General features: G+C 38.3%; 1 protein-coding gene across 1 annotated transcript in view; it reads left to right on the top strand.

Moving 5' to 3' along the window:
• PITPNM3 (PITPNM family member 3) overlaps window positions 1-16,031 on the top strand; it is a 438,571-nt gene extending 422,540 nt beyond the window's left edge. Inside the window, exons 12-19 of the mRNA XM_075196781.1 lie at window positions 2,441-2,589; window positions 4,472-4,588; window positions 6,156-6,272; window positions 7,121-7,269; window positions 8,494-8,643; window positions 8,955-9,138; window positions 14,238-14,366; window positions 15,379-16,031. Of these exons, the coding sequence (XP_075052882.1) occupies window positions 2,441-2,589; window positions 4,472-4,588; window positions 6,156-6,272; window positions 7,121-7,269; window positions 8,494-8,643; window positions 8,955-9,138; window positions 14,238-14,366; window positions 15,379-15,687 (1,304 nt within the window). The 3' untranslated portion in view covers window positions 15,688-16,031. The remainder of the gene's footprint in view (window positions 1-2,440; window positions 2,590-4,471; window positions 4,589-6,155; window positions 6,273-7,120; window positions 7,270-8,493; window positions 8,644-8,954; window positions 9,139-14,237; window positions 14,367-15,378) is intronic.
• The last annotated feature ends 3,535 nt before the right edge of the window (window positions 16,032-19,566 follow it).

The raw sequence follows: 19,566 nt of genomic DNA, 5'->3' as shown, positions 1-19,566 counted from the left end.
GACTGTATGTGTATATATATATATATATATATATATATATATATATATATATATATATATATTATACATTGTATATTGCTATTGCATGTAGCTCATTACTGTTAAACTGAGTTTCTATGTCACTTCAGGCATGATCAAGGGGCTGCATCGATTACAATTACAAATGAAAACAATGGTGTGAGTGTGATTATAGTGGTGTGTATATATATTTATATATATATATATATATATATATATATATACAAGTTAACCTGTGCATGATACTCATGCATTTTAGTCAAATCAAGCTACTTAAGGTGTTAAAAAGGTTCTTGTCATGCATTTGGGCCATAGCCCAGGCCTCCTCAGGGGAAGAGCGTTACTTCCCGACGTAAGTGCCCTTTTTTAACGTGGTTTTGTCCACATGTCACCACCTCATCATTCTTCTCCATCACCTCATCCTTCATTTTCATTGCCACATCTATCCAGATGTCTATCCAGACACAGGGATCTCTCTCAGCGGTCCTGAGTATCACACTCCTCTCGCTCTGTCACCCCCGGCAACCACCAACCACTCCCCACTGTCACCCCTGGCAACCACCAACCACTCCCAACTGTCACTTCTCCTTCAAGAAATATATATATATTTTTTTAAAATCTTTATAAACACTTTTAACAATTAACAAATTAAATTAACAAATTAAAAACATCTTCGTATACCAAATTTCAGCCCTTTCTGAATTTTTTTTTCCACACACACTAAGAATTTAGTAGGTCAGTGTATAACTCCGCCCAGCAGGTGGCGCTGCAGCTTGGTTTTATTTTTTACACACACACACACACACAGACTAACACACGCCACTAGGCATTTATATTATAGAATATATATATATATATATATATATATATATATATATATATATATATGTGTACACACACACAACACTATAATCACTCTCACATCCTTGTTTTTATTTGTAATTCTAATCGATGCAGCCCCTTGATCATGCCTGAAGTGACATAGAAACTCAGTTTAACAGTAAAGAGCTACTTGCAATAGCAATATACACATGTGACACGTCTATTGAAGTTACATATATTGGTTAGCTTGACATAGTTGATAACCATAACAAGCTTTACCATTTCAAAAGAGGATATTAGGAAGTAGGGAGGACTGATTTGAGTGTAGCTATATGAAGCTTGTTTCATGTGTTATGGACAATATGTTCCCAATCTCACCACCAGGTAGCCCTTGGGGAACAAGGGGAGTTTGCCTAGAGAAATATGGTTCCCATGAAATTGAAAATAAAATTGACTTTCTTAACAATGTGCACCTTGAGAGGTGTCTGGGATGTTTTACTAGCCTGTAACAAGCATACTATGTATCTTGAAACTGTGATCCAGTGAGAGGAGACTGGGTAAATGTGGGTTATGAAGAGATATTGGAGCCTATAAATTTAGACAGCCATGTAAATAACTATAGTAGAAAGGTTGGACCATTACACATAGGTAAAATTACATTACTTGGATCAGCCTTTTTCCCCATTTAGTCTCCAACATAGAAAGGAGGACCTGAAAGGCCAAGTCTGGGGGTGTAGAGAGCATAGTAGGGCGAACTTCCACGTAGGAATGGAATATCTGAAGCAACGATCACATTTTTAGCATTGCATTGTGAAAGTAGAGCATAGTCAAATGTATTTAATTTTTTGTGCCCCTGGGTTGAGCAGCACTGTTGTTTTTATGAAGAAAAAAAACCTCTGAACATTACAACATGTAAGTCAACAAATGTGAGCACAATGCTTTGAGTCTGGGTTTGATTCACTAGGGCTGCTTACTAACAGTGCAAATGTGTAAAACTCATAGCAACCAAGTAGACACTAGATCAATCAAGTCTAGTGGCTGATTGGTTGTTATAGTTTTTACATATTTGTTTGCTGTTTTTTAACAATGCGTCATCCAAAAAACAGCAAGTTATTATTTTGTTCAAAGCAAACGTGTAAACTTTTATTAACTGCATCTCATTGTATTTACAATGCTCTCCCCCTGGGATGAGTGTAAGTTTTTAATTACATTGACGAGCATCAGAGGCACCGAAATGGAAAAAGAAGCATTCAAAATAATGCAAAAATAAAAAAAAAGTTAAATGTACTTAAAAATGCATATACTTATGGTTTCATTTGGTGCAATGACTTATATCTTCACATCCATTTAAAGCGCTTGACTTGCATCATCACCACATGTTAATTGCATTGTGCTTAGCAAAGTATCCCTAAACACTATTTTAAAATGTTGGTAAATATGTGTTTGTCGCTGCAAGTTGTTACACAGTTTCACCCTAAAAACCTTTCGTACATACTTTTTGGTGCAGGGACTTGTCATTATATTGTGAAAGGATATGAGCCAACATGTGAAATCATGAATATAGTTTTTGATTTTTTTTTTTTGTCTTTTGCTTATATAGTTACAGCGAACTGGTGGGGAACAAAGCGTATAGACTACGCCTTATATTGTCCGGATGTACTCACTGCTTTTCCAACCGTGGCACTGCCACATCTATTCCATGCCAGCTACTGGGAATCAACTGATGTAGTAGCCTTCATTCTGAGACAGGTAAGAGAGAATATATTGAAGAACGACACAGTGTGGTTGTAATCATTGACCTGGCATAAACATGGAAACCACACTCATCGTCTTTTATGTGTTCCTATTACCTATAGCTTGACAATTTGTTATGGTATTACTGGACTTCAGAGATCTATATTGGTATATTGTTGTGTATAATGTATCTTACATTTTAATATAGAATAAATATGGTGGTTTTTAATTATATAATTCTATAATCAATGTTGACATTTTCCTCTCTGGCCTATTCAAAACCAACTAGAGTATAAGAAGCGACTAACTTCTCCATCAAATCCCCCAATCCCATTTGCTATCAACTTTATAACTCAATGTGTTTAATTGGAATTATAATTTTTCAATTATCTACTGTTTTTTACCAGATAATCAGACAATATATGGGGTGATTGTTATCTTACATTGAGAAAACTTGGCTTATTGCTTGAAGATAACATGGAAAAACCCTGCTTTTCATTAAATTAAACTTTATCTTCTTCATATATTATTATTGCTATAAAAAATGTCACAGTCTTATTATAAAAGTAATTAGACACTTATATATTGGGTGTTTTTCTCTTCTTCTAGACTTTAAAGTTTATATTTTAACAGTATTAAACCAGAAAAGCAAAGTTAATGCTGTTAACTATATTATTAAAATAAAATTAACATTTACTTATTAAATAATGATTTAAATTCTAACAAAATGTAACTTACTACATGTAAGAAACAAAATACACTCTAATGTAGCATCCCTAGCATTTATAATTGAAGAAAAATTTAAATTGATAAAAACAAGTATCAAAATATGTTGATGTAATGTTAATTTGGGCAAAATCAGCTTTATGTCCCTTCTTTTTGACTCTTTCCCTGTACTTCTTTTTGTCTATGGGGCATATTCAATTGTCGCGGGCTTCCGCGGTTTTAAAACTACTACTGTTATTACGGTAGTGGTTAGCTGGATTTCAGCTCGCGGCTCAGGGAGCCGTGAGCTGAAATCCAGCGAGGAAACTACGGTAATAACGTTTTTTCCGCGCACTATTACCATAATAGCGGTAATATGTCTATTGCCACTAAACTTCTCTAACAAGAGCAGTGTTGCAGTAACCTGTAGCTATTTGCTGTAATTGTTTCAGTGCAAGTAATAAAGCAAATATCTGATTGGATGCTGTGTGTTACTGCACGATTGCACTTTGTTAGTAAATAACCTCTCTCTGTGTTTACTTTGCAGCCACAGGTCTACAAGATGTCTTCTGCTTTTTAATAATAGTGTTTTATTCACTTTCTCCTTGTTGGTATTTCCAGCACCAACCTTTGGACAGGCTAATAAATTGTACACTGATTAAATTCAATATTGATGGTTGTCTAAGAATGGTGTTGTAATTAGAATGATATGTAAGACAAACAGGTGCTTTACAGAATTATCACCGTGTTGCGTCAGTTTCTTAAAAAAAAATAATTAAGTCTTTCAAATTCAAGAAAATAGATAATCTGTGTATGTGTGTCTTAAATTACATAAGTGCACTTGCTGTGAGATATAAACATAGTTCACAATCTGACAACATGGTAGTGGCAATTATATTTATAATCTGCTATAAGTAGCTACCAAACTCACAAAATACATCTATAACATAACATGTTGTCAGCTATTTTATTTCAGGAGTGAATGGGATTTCTATGTCGCTATTACTAATCTGATATTATACACTACAGTGCGATCATAATTTGGTATTATGCACTCAAGCTCCAGAGTTTTGTTATGTGCCTGCCTATAGGGGTTAATTATTGATTACCTTTCAACCGGGCCTCATTTGGCAGTAGCTCAGACACATTATGACGTCAATGCCCTCTTTAATCAGTCCTCACTGTCTTTCAGCTGATGAGGTATGAGAGCGTGCAGATACAGCAGAAAGAAGGAATTGACACCATGAACATGAGTCCCTCCAGTCGGCAGGAGAAATGGCTGCGAAAGAGGAACCACGTCAAACTGCGTGTATGTTACACAGTCACAATAACAAATGAATGCTTAAAAATATTAACCCAACACAGACTTGTGTGGTTTTCTTTTTAGCTAAGCAGTAAGCCAAAGTATAATGTGAAATATATTCCTTGGCTTTCCACATCTTAAAAAAAAACCCCAAAAAAACTCCACCTATGGCACAACAGGTCTATTTTGCAAATAACATTACGCTATATACACTCAGTAAACTGTATATAGCACTTACCTCTCCAGAAGATCCTCTGTCTATGGCACGTCCACACTAGGACATTATCTTGCTGACTTCCAGAGCCGGTGCATGAGTTCTGTGTGCCCTAGGCATCCCCCCTTGGCCGATCCCTGACTGCTCCCTCTCATTCATTCACCGTTTTAGGTCCCCCAACACCTGCAACTGCCTAGACTTGCCTAGAGGTGGCGCCGCCCCTGCCCACATCATTATCTCTGAATTGAATATTGAAAAGCAACTTGAGCTGTTTAGTCTGGGTGTCCAGTGCCAGTACCTGAATAAATATTGATATCTGGTTTATTTGTAGTTTGAAGTGGTGTTGCCCTATACTGCTCCAGTATACTGCTCCAGTTTCCTCCCACCTCTTCACAAATCCTCTAAACATGTTCAGAAAAAAGCAAAACACCTAAAGACTGCAAAAGATTTCTATCATGTTAGCTAGTTTTTTTCGCACAACAAATACAGATGCATAACCTTTCAGGAGAATTACTCACTCTTTTTGCACCTGAAAACCCCCAAAACATTGTGCCTCTTAGTACTATATTGGATTAGAACCATAGCTCAGTGCTGTGAGGCAGTAATGCTAACCACTGGTTCTATATCTTTCTTATTTTCTCTCCCACTACCACTTAGTAATGTTTTTATGTGTATTTTCATGAGTTGTGGATAATGTATCATATATATTAGATGTATGTTTTTTCTTTAAATAACAAAGAGCTGAGCAAAGTCAGCCAGATTGGGAAAAGACAGAAAATGAGCAGGGCTATTTTTAGAAAAGGCAAAAAGATCAGCCCACTAATATGTCAAGATTCTCCAGGCAAAATAAATAAGTAGATAAAATTAAACAACACAAATCTATATCTTAATTTTTTAGTTTAGTCGACAACCCATCCTGGTGGCAGCAGTTATTTACTGGATGTATATAGATGAGGATACAGCTTATTCATTTACTAGAAGCTAGTAAGAACGGTGAGGCGTGAGGCACATTGTGAATAATGGGTTAGCCCGCAAAAGTATTGCATTAATTGTGTGTAGGCACCAGGGACAATTTAAAAGTTACTTACAGTCAAAGGTTGACAATGGGGACGTGGAGGTGCCGTCAGTGTTGTGTTAATTTCTAATACAGCATGGAGCCGGGAAAGAGATTGACTACTGCTTAAATTTGAAATCTCCTGGGTTATCAATAAGGAAAAAAAGACCTGGGGAAGTCACTGGAGATGATGAGTTCTTCGAAACAGAACATACAACCTACTCAGATCTACCAGATAAGAGAGAACTGTATATTACATTTTGTGTAAATAACTTTGCTTTGCCTCTGCTTTTTTTTTATTTCAGAATGTTACGGCCAATCACAGAGTCAATGATGTGATTGCTGTGGAAGGAGGAACACAGGTCTTGGTTGGTCGATTCATGTATGGTCCACTGGACATGGTAGCACTAACTGGAGAAAAGGTAATTATCTACTTGTATGTTATATTAACATTTCAGTTTACAATTAATAAGTCTCTCTTAGAATACTAGAATTTTATATTTTTAATTAAAGTGAAACTAAACACTTCCAGTTAGATTTAGAAAACAGTTCTCTAATCATTTTAATACTCATTTCTTTATGGTATATAACAGATCTCATATATCAGTGATTTAATCTAATTATATTGAAAAATAGTCCATTCCTTCATAATTTATAAGTAAAATAATGTATTCGGTTAAGCATAATCCCTTAGATGACTACATAATTTCTTACAGAAACAAGTACCAATGTAATCATCACCCTTAAAGTAATCAGTTTAACTCATAAAGTTCGGCCTATTAAGACCTAGCCCACAGAGTGCCCGCAGCAACTCCTACCTTTAAACTATAGAAAGTATGGGGTATCACCAGACAAACTAGCATCTGTTAGGCAACAGCTTGATCAGCTTGGAATATCTAACTATGGAATATAACTATCATCATCCTTTCTCCTGCTCTTCTCCAACCTCTTCATCTTTTCTCTCCTCTCCTTCTACTTATTTTCCTTTCCATCTCTTGGTGAATCTTCCATTCTCTTTCATTGTGCTAGTGTAATCTCTATATTGTTCTTAAGGTATATGTGTATTTATTTGAAGAAAAATAAAATAAAATATTCAAAATTACTATTTGACTCTTATAATTGTGCAATGTGCCAGGGATGTCCGTGAAGCTCTTTTTCATTATGCCTCTACAAGTGTATAACCTTTAGACCAAGCTGTATCAAATCTAAAATATTTAACTAATGTAGAGATCCAGTATACTCACACTGTTAGAAACCCTCTTATGTTTAGGTGGACGTTCTGATGATGACTGAACCATCCAGTGGAAGGTGGGTTTACTTTGATACCGAGATATCCAACAGCAGTGGGCGAGTGTCTTATAATGTTCCAGAGGATAAGAGGCTGGGGGTAGGAGTATACCCCATCAAGATGGTTGTACGGTGAGAACGTCTATTAATGCAATATAGTTAAATAATACAAATATTCAGTGCATATCAAACCAAATATCTTTATGGTCGAGGAGCAATTATTTTATGCACATGGTGATTAGGGTGGTGCTAACCCAAGTGGTATGCAAAGGTATAACTGACATTGTTTTGATATATATTGGGGTTGACATGTCTGTGCATGCATAATGCGAATGTATTCAATTATACATGGTGAGTGATCTTTGGCAGTATGCAATTTGTTACTGAATATGACTTAATTCAAACATGAAATCGATTTTCAAGAAGAACTTTTTTTCTTGTGCAAACTGGTATTACTCATGAATAACCTATATCAGAGGCAAGATATATAATTAATGTATGACAAAGGTTCCACTGTCCTTTATCAGTACTCTAGGCACACAAATGTACTTATATTCACAAACCAGCTCTCCATTATTCTCTCCATCATATCCATTTCTAGAATGTCAGCGCTTTAAATTAAGTGGCAGATGTCAATGCATGAAGGTGGGCCTGTAACTTGCACTTAAAAAAACATGTTCTTGTGTTTAAAATATTAAACCAGGATTTATATGCTTAATGTTGTGTGAAAAACAGAAATAGATTATTGCAATCATTTCTTTCCTCTCTCCAAAGCAATGGTGTATGTGCTGGGCAATCTTTCATTCTTGCACTAATAGAGTAGCTGTAAAATCTGTTTTTCCCTCTCATTTGTATAAAGTGCCACTGCACCAACCAACAGACAGGCAGGGAAGGAGGTGAAAAGATAAGATACTAAATACTTGGGCATTTCTGTTAGAAATGGCTAAGTATGATACATACACAGTTTTTGAAACAGAAAACCTTAAATAAGGTATCCACTTTAGACATCCACTCCTTAATAAAATATATCCCCCATATATATAAGGTGGTCCCTTCCCTAACTGGGACCCCACCTTTTAGCTCCAACTGTATACAATTATAAAGGAATCCTCACTCCCACCGTAGCTCTTCAACAGAACTCTATGATTGGTCTGTGCTGCACTCATTTCTTTGCTGCTTTGACTTACCTCTAGAATTGCTGGATTTTGCCATTAGTTACTTAAGCAACTAGAAGTATTCATAAAACAATACAGGTTTTGGTTGTAAGAATAAATATGAGGAAATTCCTTTATACCAGGCTTAGATTTATATCTTACTGTTCTTTTTGATAGTTTTTTATTCCTTATTTGTCAATAGGGGGGATCAGAGCAGCGCACAGAGTTACCTCACGGTGCTCCCCCGTGGGATGGAGTGTGTCGTTTTCAGCATAGATGGCTCTTTTGCAGCAAGTGTGTCCATTATGGGCAGCGATCCTAAAGTCAGAGCCGGAGCTGTGGATGTGGTCAGGTGAAGTATTAACAGCTTGCTTTGCTAAATACTCATGTGGATATGTGAAATTTGGGAGAAGCTCACAGCAAATGATAAAAAAAAGTATTGCACTGTTCAGTAAAGTCCATTTTGTCCACATATTCAACATGCAGCTGACAAAGCTCATCATCACAGGTCCCAAAGTACAGCCGACTTGCAGCTTATTGAAGGCTGTACATTTTGGTGGTGTAGGCTTAGGCTTTACACTGTATCTAAGTGAATCAAATAGGGAAGCATCAAACTCCTTTTTAAAGGTCTAACTTGTCATACATGTATTCAATCTCTTGCAGGCACTGGCAAGATCTTGGTTACCTAATACTTTACATCACTGGCCGCCCAGACATGCAGAAACAAAGGGTGGTCTCCTGGCTATCCCAGCACAATTTCCCCCAGGGGATGATCTTTTTTTCTGATGGTCTTGTACATGACCCATTGCGCCAGAAGACTATATTTCTCCGCAATCTCATGCAAGAGGTAAGAGTCACTAACTAGACATTGTCTTAATTTTGTGTATCATCCAATATTACAGATGTTAGAAAATATACAATTTGTTATGTGAGTTGAGCTTAACATGCATAACTATGTTTTAAATCAGTATATATAATATATTTTATTTTATGCAATCTGACCTATACTTAACTTCCAAGGTAGTTCAATTAGGTCATTTCATCAAACTGCAACATTACTCTTCTCCTGGGGGTAAATTTATCAAGCTACGGGTTTGAAAAAGTGGAGATGTTGCCTATAGCAACCAATCAGATTCTACATATCATTTTGTAGAATGTACTAAATAAATAACTAGAATCTGATTGGTTGCTATAGGCAACATCGCCACTTTTTTAAACCTTTTTTCAAGCTATATAAATATACCCCTTGGAATATTTTATGGTAAGAGAGATATAGAAAAAATATGTCTGTATTCATTTATATGAAGCTAAAAGTATTACAATTGGAAGTCTACTAATTGTTATCATAAAGGAACACTTAACCCCAGAATTGAAATTCTTAGAGATGACCCATGAAGGTGAAATGTATTGTTCATTGTAAATCTGACAATTTACTGCAGCGCTTCGTAAAAGTTAAGTATTACTTCATCACTACATTATATACAACTGAAGCCCCTCTTATATCTTTAGGACAGTGCCTTGATGGGATTAGATATTTCTAAAAGAAAAGCTGAGAACGCAGTTATTTGAGCCAATGTGACTTTACTGCGCCTACTAGACTTGTGTATGATTCAACTTATCCACATATGTGAAAATCAAGCCTGTATTGCGGTTAGATTCTTTGCGTCTCATTTAGAGAGTGCAGGATTAAATATTTTGTACTTGTGTACTTACATCTGTATGTTAAGTCACATGTATCTCAAAATTCGTCCAACTCAAATAGTAGCACAAGTACAAGTGTATAGACCTACTCCTAAGATAGTGTAGATGAGGCATTACAGTGTTAGTGGTAAATACGTTAGTAGTAAAGTCGTATTGTCCTATTTATATGCAATGTAAGAGACTATAGTGTCTTTACAGTTATTAATAATTAGACAAATCTGCCATATACAATACAAATACCTCCAGAACTGTTGCTTACCCATTTAAAACCCTCTAAGAATATTCTTTCCTGCGATAGTCAAATGAAAATAATGAATGAGTAATATGAATAGACAGACGAGACTTGATACAATATGGCTGTGATACTAGTGAATTAAGTACTATCAGTTGCAAGAGACAATATATAAATTGCTAACTAGAAGCGGCTAGATTGTGCTGCTGATATTCATGGCATATCTTTGCACCAGCCCTCCAGTACCCACAAGACTTATGCCTCCTAAGAGGTGTATCTGGGCATGTGTTCAGGTCAAATTGTGTTGCGCTTCCGGAAGGACGCCCTTACTGTACTCAATCTACACTTGCCCGCCCCTGCCTGTTTCTGTTCTGTCTATCCAGGTGTATGAGGGTGTCGGTCTACATATGTAAAAATGTGCATAATACATTTTGTGCATGCGCTGTATGTAGGGCCGGATTAACCGCAGGGCTTTCTGGGCTATAGCCCAGGGGCCTCGGGCAGCTGGGGGCCCAAAGATTGACTGTGGCAACCTTTTATAATAGATGCCAGCAATCGGGGTGGCCCCACCCCCAACTGTCACAATATGCAGCCATTCCCTCCCATTAGGCAGCTAATAGCAAATCTAATGCTGTTAGCTGCCAGGCTGCTGTCATTGCGGGCGCGCAGCCTGCTTAGTGAGGAGGTCATGTGAGACTATGATGTCATGTGACCTGACCACACTAAGCAGTGCACAGAGATGGCTCCTGCACTGACAGCAGCCAAGAAGACAGAGGTGCCGCCCAGAGCCTGCAGAGAAGAGCCGGAGAGAATGTAAACAGACTGCAAACAGGTAAGTTCTTTTTTTTCTATCAGGGGCTGCAGAGCTGATTCAATGGGGCTGAGGTGTGGGGGGGGGAACATATGTGTGTCATTATGAGGAGGTGAGCATGTGTGTGTGTGTCATTATGAAGAGGTGGGGCATGTGTGTGTGTCAGTATGATGAGGGGTGGCATGTGTGTGTTTCATTATGACGAGGGGGGGGCATGTGTGTGTGGGGGGCATGTGTGTGTGTCATTATGAGGAGGTAGGGCATGTGTGTGTGGGGGGCATGTGTGTGTGTCATTATGACGAGGGGGGGCATGTGTGTGTGGGGGGCATGTGTGTGTGTCATTATGAGGAGGTGGGGCATGTGTGTGTGTCATTATGAGGAGGTGGGGCATGTGTGTGTGTCATTATGACGAGGAGGAGCATGTGTGTGTGTGTCATTATGATGAGTCGCTTGACAAATGGGGGCCTCACAGTACCCCCAGCCCAGGGGCCTACAATGTCTTAATCCGGTCCTGGATGAAAATGTGTATATTTTTTTTTTTAAAAAATAATTCACCCTAACTCGAAATGAGGCCATTTGTGTATGTTGTGTTTGAAAAAGACTTCCATTCTAACACAGCAACTACACAGCTACAGAGCAGTGAAAGTGAGCATGATAGACTTATTTAGTAAGTATAAATACCATTAACTCAAAAATACAATGTGCCTTATATAAAAGAGCTACTAATTGCACTGAGATATACATATAAAATTCTCAGGAGTTTAATAGAACAAAAGATACTTCAGATAAACTTATTTCACTACACAAAGCAGACATCCTGACAGTAATCTCATTAATTATAGCAAACAGAAACAATAACAGGAGAGCACCACAAAGTGTAGCATTGAATGTGGAGTTACTTGATTCCCAGGCAGCAGCACGAGTCAGCATCTTCAGGTGTATATTAATCTTGTGATGGGCACCAGCATACAAATTAGAAACATTTCCCGGTATAGAGACAGGAATAAGTGGGCTGGTAATTGAGGAATGAAGGTTTTATTTCTGCTTGTGTTATTATAAATTAATCTGTTTAATCGCAAAACTTGATGGAGGAGACAGGGCAGAATGCTGTGTAGGGATCAGATAAAGCCAAGGTCAGACAGCCCAGGGGCAGGGCAGCCAGCTGGGGATTAAATCTTGCAAACAAGTCAGGGAAAGTACAGGCCAATGCTAGGCACCAGCAAACTGGGTCAGAATATCAGGACCAATACAGGACAAGGAATCAAATAAAAATTACCTAACAATTCCATTGAAAGACACTGCAATCTGCCAGTTTTTAGGAGAATTTAAGTGACTCTGACTGTGGAATAATTGTTGGTACCAGACAGGGTGGTTTGAGTATCTCAGAAACTTCTGATCGCCTGATTTGTTAATGAGAGATGTCTGTGGAGTAAGCTTAAACCAGTTTGGTCAAACATAAAGGTGTCAGTATCTCAAATAGCCACAGTGGTATGCAGAAGAGCATATCTGAATGCACAGCACAGCTCCACAGGCCCCCATTTGTCAAGCGACTCATCATAATGACACACACACATGCTCCCCCTCGTCATCACGTATCCAAGACTTCTCCCGCGCCGCTCCCCTCCATTGGAACAAGCTCCCCCGCTCCATCAGAACTTCCCCTAATCTGTCCTCTTTCAAACGAACATTAAAAACCCACCTTTTCCTTAAAGCCTTCCAGTCTCATGCCTAAACTCCCACCGGTCGGCTACCTCTCTTCTCATCCCTTCTTCCCTTCTCCCCCTTCCTCCCGTCTCTCCGTCTCATCCATGTGTCTGTCTGTCTTCCCCTCCCTTTAGATTGTTCACTCCTTTGAGCAGGGCTCTCCTACCTTCTGTTTCCATCACTTTTAACTGCGCTCTCCAGTTACTCAGCTCACCTCCTCTCAGTCCCTCTGCCCTCTGTCTCCTCTCGCTTCTCTCCGCTCCCCTCAGTGACTCTCAACCTGTCATCCGTGCCCATCCTCTTGGGCCATAGTTACCTGCCTGTACTCACTTTTCCCCTCCCTCCCTCTCTCTCATGCTGTGCCTGAGCCCCCAGAGTTATAGTGCTTACTGTTACTTGTACTGTGCTGTTTCACCTTGTACTGTGCCATTGTTTGTCCTTGTACGGCGCTACGGATACTTTGTGGCGCCCTATAAATAAAAATTATTAATAATAATAATAATAATAATAATCAGACCTTGAAGTGGATAGGCTACAGCAGCAGAAGAGCACACCGGGATCCAATCCTGTCAGTTAAGAACATGAAACTGAGGTTACAGTGGGCACAGGCTCACCAAAACTGGACTGTTGAAGATTGGGAAAAAAACTTTGTCTGGTCTGACAAATCTCAATTTCTGCTGTGACATGCAGATGGGAGGGCATAAACAACATGAATCCAGCTTGTCTTGTATCAGTGGTGCAGGCTGGTGGTGGTGATGTAACAGTGTTGAGAATACTTTCTTAGCACACATTAGGCCCCTTAATACCAATAGAGTATCATAAATATGCCACAGCCTTACCTGAGTATTGTTGTTGACCATGTGTATCCCTTTATGGCCACAGTCTGCCCATCTTCTAATGGGTACTTCCAGCACCATGTCACAAAGCACACGTCTTCTTAAGCTGATTCCACAAACATGACACTGAGTTTAGTGTACTCTAATAGGCTCCACAGTTACCAGATCTCAATCCAATAGAACAACTTTTTTATGTGGTAGAATGTCATATATGCAGCATAAATGTGCAGCCGACAAATCTGCATTAACTGCATGATGCCGTCATATCATCATGGACCAGACTCTAAGGAAGTTTCCAGCATCTTGTTGAATAAATGCCGTGAAGAATTCAGGCTGTTCTGGTGGCAATAGGGGCCGTACCCAGTACTAAAAATAAAGTGGACACTGAGGGGCATATTCAATTGTCCACGGGATTGCCGCGGACAATTAGTAGCTGCAAGCTGAAATCCAGCGAGAGATTACCGTATTAACGGTAATAGTTTTTCCGCACTCGAACCCGCGGACAATTGAATACCCCCCTGAGTGTATATAGTTATAATGAATATGTTTTTAGTAGCTCTTCCACATAAAGCTAAGTTTATTGTAGGTGTAGTGGTTCCTAAAATATATAATATATACACAGCAAGTATCCTAACATCGCCTTTATTCATTCTTTTATTCAGTGTCACATTAAAATCAGTGCGGCCTATGGATCAATGAAAGATATTTCTGTGTACAACGTGCTTGGATTGTCGTCATCTCAAATCTATATAGTTGGACGTCCAGCTAAGAAGTATCAGAATCAATGTCAGGCAAGTATATCTGTAGTTGTGTAATGTAAAATGTAATCTATGTCATCAAGCTATAAGTGCATGGACAGTACCACTTACTATGATAATACTTCAAAGTACATCTACTGTTGGAAGTGACCTATTATAAAGCATTCAATCAAAGCAAAACATAATATTCAGAAGACATTATGCAACCTAACATACATAATTGGACTTGAGAATTATATTGTACATGCATTTTAGTGAAAAAAATTTGATATTAGTGCAAAGAGGAGAAAACAGGCAGCAATGGAGATCCCTTACGACATGTTTATAATCCTGTGGATCCGGAGCCATAAATGGGTCAACATTTGAGATGAGTAAAATTGTGGCAACAATGTATTAGTAAGTTAGCATTTTGAAAACTGGGGGGGGGGGATTCAAATGGCCTCAGTTTGCACCCGGGCACCAACACGATGTCCAGCTGCGCCATTATGGTAAGTAGTCCCTGCTCATTTTTCCTTGCTCCACTATGGGGTGCAAGGAAAATTAGTGGAAATTTCCGCCCCAACATTGGAGCGATGTATCTACATGGACTGTACCGGGGACACATTGGGCTGAATTTAATCTCCCCCAAAGTCTATGAAATGGGACAACAGTGGTCAATTCATCCTGCTATGTAGTGTGGTTGGGGTAGGCCTAGGAACACTTTATGCCAAATTCTGCTGGTGAGAGGTGCAAAATTTTGGAGCCAATTGCGGAATTAAGCAAATATTTCACTGAACACTGTTTAACATGGAAGTGACATTCCAAATATGTTGAAATGAAAAGTAAAAGAGATGGCTAAAATTTGTGTTTTTCCATCACATTTTTTTTATTACAAATTTTATTTGTCACAATATTTTAATGCAGATCTATCACATAAATATGAAATATGTTAGATAATTCTGAGCACACCACACTTTAGAATGATAGCACTTTATTTAGTTAATAAAAAATAAAAGTGCAGTATGTTCCATTGAAACTGACATCCTACATTTATGTTTGTCTTTAGTTTGTAAGTGAAGGATATGCTGCTCATCTGGCCTCCTTGGAATTTAGTCACAACTCCCGTCCTAAGAAGAACAATTCCAGAATGATCCTGCGGAAGGGTAGTTTTGGATTGCACACACAGCCTGAATTCCTGAGAAAAAGAAACCACCTTCGGAGGACTATGTCCGTGCAGCAGCCTGAGCCTCCGTCCACCAATCCCAAACCAGAGAGAGCACAGAGCCAGCCAGAGTCTGACAAAGACCATGATCGGCATTTAAACCCACTCTCTTGGGTGAGGAGTGCAGGCTTCAAATTTGAGCCCTCGCCTTAGCAAAGACATCTGAGGTGTCCTTGGGTTATAATGCACATTGCAAGTAGGCCTTGGAGTATTCCAGTGAGGCAGTGCAGCGTGAAAGAGCAATATGATGGATCTGTGGTGGCTTCCTATAAGATCCTTCCCTCAACCTAACCACTTGAGAGTAGACAAAGATAATAATGGGACATTTCAGTGTATTTGATGGGACACAGATGCATTGTGAATGTTGCACACTGTTCGAAATGTTGTCAACCGTTTAACACTTATCACCAAATAATTTCCATGACACCAAACACAAGACAGGTAAACTTTCAGTCCAATTCTGGAAGAAAAAAATTAAACCATCACTTGTATTGTAAGTCATCGTCATATATTTTGGTCACCTTTAGACATTAAGCAAACAAAGTATTAGCATAGCTTCATTTTCCATACAAGTCTGGTGTACAGGAACTTACTGGAAACCAATATAGATAGATAGACACTGGTTCATTAACATTTGGATAAATACAGCATACAGATCTTTTAGGTACAAGGCACAAACACAGATAGAGATCTAACATCAACGTAAACACATAGACGTAATGTAAATAAGATCAGTGTGGAAGAGACATGGATGCCCGAGCACTGGCTTTTTGTCTACTAACAGTAGCTTAGGAAAGCCAGTGAACAGCTTTTATATAACAAGCGTTTCCATGTTGATTTTTTCTATGAGAGTCTTTATAAAGGCAATGTCATACAGTGGTAATTATGGATGTTTACAGGGAAACTCGGGGGCAGAGAAAAGGCCTCTAGTGCTACCTATTGAAATGCACTGCTATAAATGTTCATCAGGCTCTGGACACAATGAACTACCGGTACAGTGAAAAGGTTGGTTCAATCACAAAGGGGTTGACTGACTTGACGCTGGTTGATCTCTCACTAACAATTAATCACAAGAACACAGATTTCACTACACTATCTTAAATTCTCAATAATTATATTTGCAGGTTGTCATTTTTAGCCTGTTTATAAATGTTGCTTAAGAAATCTGGGTATCCCCAGCTAATGGAGCCTATTTTATGTACAGTGTCTTTATATATCCCACAATATACAGAAGAGGTCAATATTAAAAGTAAATCTGCCCTCTCCTAGAAATTATGTACAATGTGTCTCTAAAAAAAGAAAACTTTAAATATTATTTGATAGAAATACAGAGGGTAAATGTTTAGGGCCATTAGTATTGTGGGATACAGCATATTTAATCTTTTAGGGGCTTTCAGTGGCATTGCATTAACATACACTACATCATGTCCAGTGATGGACAACCTGGAAATTTTTTGTGACCACGGAAAATTGGGGTGTGTTTTGGTGGTTCATGTTTTAATTGGATCTGCAGCGTTGTGTCCTCATTTAGGTGTGTTGTAATCATAAAAATAACAGATATGCAAGAGTTAAAGTGGGTGGAGCTAGAACAACCTGCAGCCAACCAGGTAATTAGAATGATAACAACAGCAGATTATTTCAACTCCATGTTCTAAACATTAACCATAGTTTATCGTGTACAGCGCTGGTCCACCTGGTACATGCTTACAACTTACCTGTTCAGGAAAGTTTTGAGGTATGTTATCCTGTTTGCATTTCCTCCACATTATGACATCTCTGATATTTTCACACAGCCACAGATTAGTTTACAGATAACATTAATGCTCAGACTATGTGAATGGATTTTGCTGGCACTTTATCTTCAGGATCACAAGAAGAGGGCCTAGGAGTATAAATTGAAGGATTTTGGATAAACTTCAGAAGATTAATTTCATCAGGTCCATATATTACCCATTACTATCCTTTACAAGATCATATAATTCTCAAAAATATGCTTAGGCTTATTTACTAACAAAGTGCAATTCTTTGTCTAACTTGTGCTACATAGATGAAAGCAAATGACTTTGCACTTTTTTTTTTTTTTTTTTTTTTTTTATAGTAACCTCACTGTCTGGTTAACAAAACAGACTCTAATTTAACAATGAAGAGCACAACTTGCTCTTCACATTATATCCATGTTATAGCAGTACTAACACAGAGAACAACTCTGTGTTATGATTATGCAATTCATATATTTGTAAAACACCTTGGTAAAAATTTGCCTTAGTCAATGGTGATCTTGATCTAAGGGGGGTATTCAATTGTTAGCGTTAACGGGGAAAAACGAGCGCTCAAAAAATCTTAGCGTTAATGCGGTAATTACTCGCGAAATTTCAGCTCGCCGCTCCCTGAGCGGCGAGCTGAAATTCCGCAAGTAAACTACCGTATTAACGCTTTTCACGCGCAATATTACCGTATAAACGGTAATATTTTTTGAGCGCTTGTTTTTTCCCTGTTAACGCTAACAATTGAATACCCCCTAAATGTCAGCAATGTAAAAAGTGATCGGACAACTTAAAGAAAAGTTACATGATGGATGACCTGTTCTGCGATTATTTGCTGCTTTCTATCTACTAAGTGTACGTTAAACAACAGCATAGAATTGCCCTACTTTTGCCTTGATAAATATAACCAATACAGAGTCATTTAATCTAAGGGTACTGTACATTAGTACGTTATATATAGCATCATACACTATGAACATAAGGCATGATTTAATGTTGGACGTAAATTCATTGTGCCATGTAAAAATGCATTTTGCCGTATTTTGAGTTGCACGTATTTGGCACTTGCGACCCCTTGGGCTTAGAGAAGCGAGATCACGTGTAAGCTCATTACAGTGGGTCAACCACGTCCCTTCGAGATGCATCTGATTTTGCTGGAGACATCTTTAAGAAAGTCCCTTTAGTTGATTATGATGTAGGCCGCATTTTTGCTACAGGCATATCTATGTGCCATAATTAAAATTGCCCAAGATACATGCAACACAGAATAAAGCTGTTAGGTATAGATATTACTCCATATACTCACTGTTACCTCCCATGTATAATAGGTGAAACAATCAGTGTTCATTTATGAATAACTAAACCTCCTAGTGCCTCTTGTATGATATGAGAAAGAGCAGGGTTAGCAATTAACCAGACAAACGAAAGGTTAAAAATACCTACTGGCATTTGTTCAGTACACCAAATCGACCTTTGCAGAAGGTAATTTTTGTTTAAAGGGACCAGGAAACCTCTTTTTCTAATATTGGGACTTTGGATGGAATTCTACACAGGGCACATAAATGATCCTTCTCGACAGAGGCAGTGTGTGTATATATTTACAAGTTTCGTAAACACTTCCGTGATATTTTTAGTCGAGGCTATTGCAGCAGTTGGTACTCTCTATACGCTTTCTCTTTAATATTTGTTTGGTTGGCTTTGTCTTGTTAGGTATATTTTCTATATAAAATGTGTAGTTGTTACACGTCTAATATAGAGCATGGCTGATGCCACACACTTGAATTACATACCTTGTTTAATCTGCAATAATGCACTCTATGTGCTGAGTTACCATCAGGGGAAGATTTTAGATGTAGATGGAGCTACAGGCAGGTGATAGTTAAATGGAAAAAATGCAATTATGTATTTTATGAGGAAAGAAAAATGATGCAGTGCTGCCCCTGTCACCCGAATACAATAAAAGCAACTATTTATAATAGAGTATTAATTCCACTAGCCCTTATATTACTGGTTCATGCTGAATTAATAGGTTGCGTTTAGAAATGTCTGTCTCCACTGAAGGTCATTCATAAGCCCAACTGATGCACTTTAGTTTTGCTTCAATGTGCTTGGATGTTCTTCACAGAGCAATTCAAGGTGCATACTTCTCCGTAGAAGCCTCCTCAACATTCAGCATGTACAACAACAACAACAACAGAACCTGAGGGATGCAATCTCCAAAACTTTAAATGTCCCACCTCCTACCACTTTAGTACCAGCACTTTCAATG

The sequence above is a fragment of the Mixophyes fleayi genome, chromosome 2 (assembly GCF_038048845.1).
Source record: "Mixophyes fleayi isolate aMixFle1 chromosome 2, aMixFle1.hap1, whole genome shotgun sequence".
Taxonomy (NCBI): domain Eukaryota; kingdom Metazoa; phylum Chordata; class Amphibia; order Anura; family Limnodynastidae; genus Mixophyes; species Mixophyes fleayi.
Note: the sequence above shows the minus strand (reverse complement) of the source record. Positions and strands in the feature narration are given on the sequence as shown.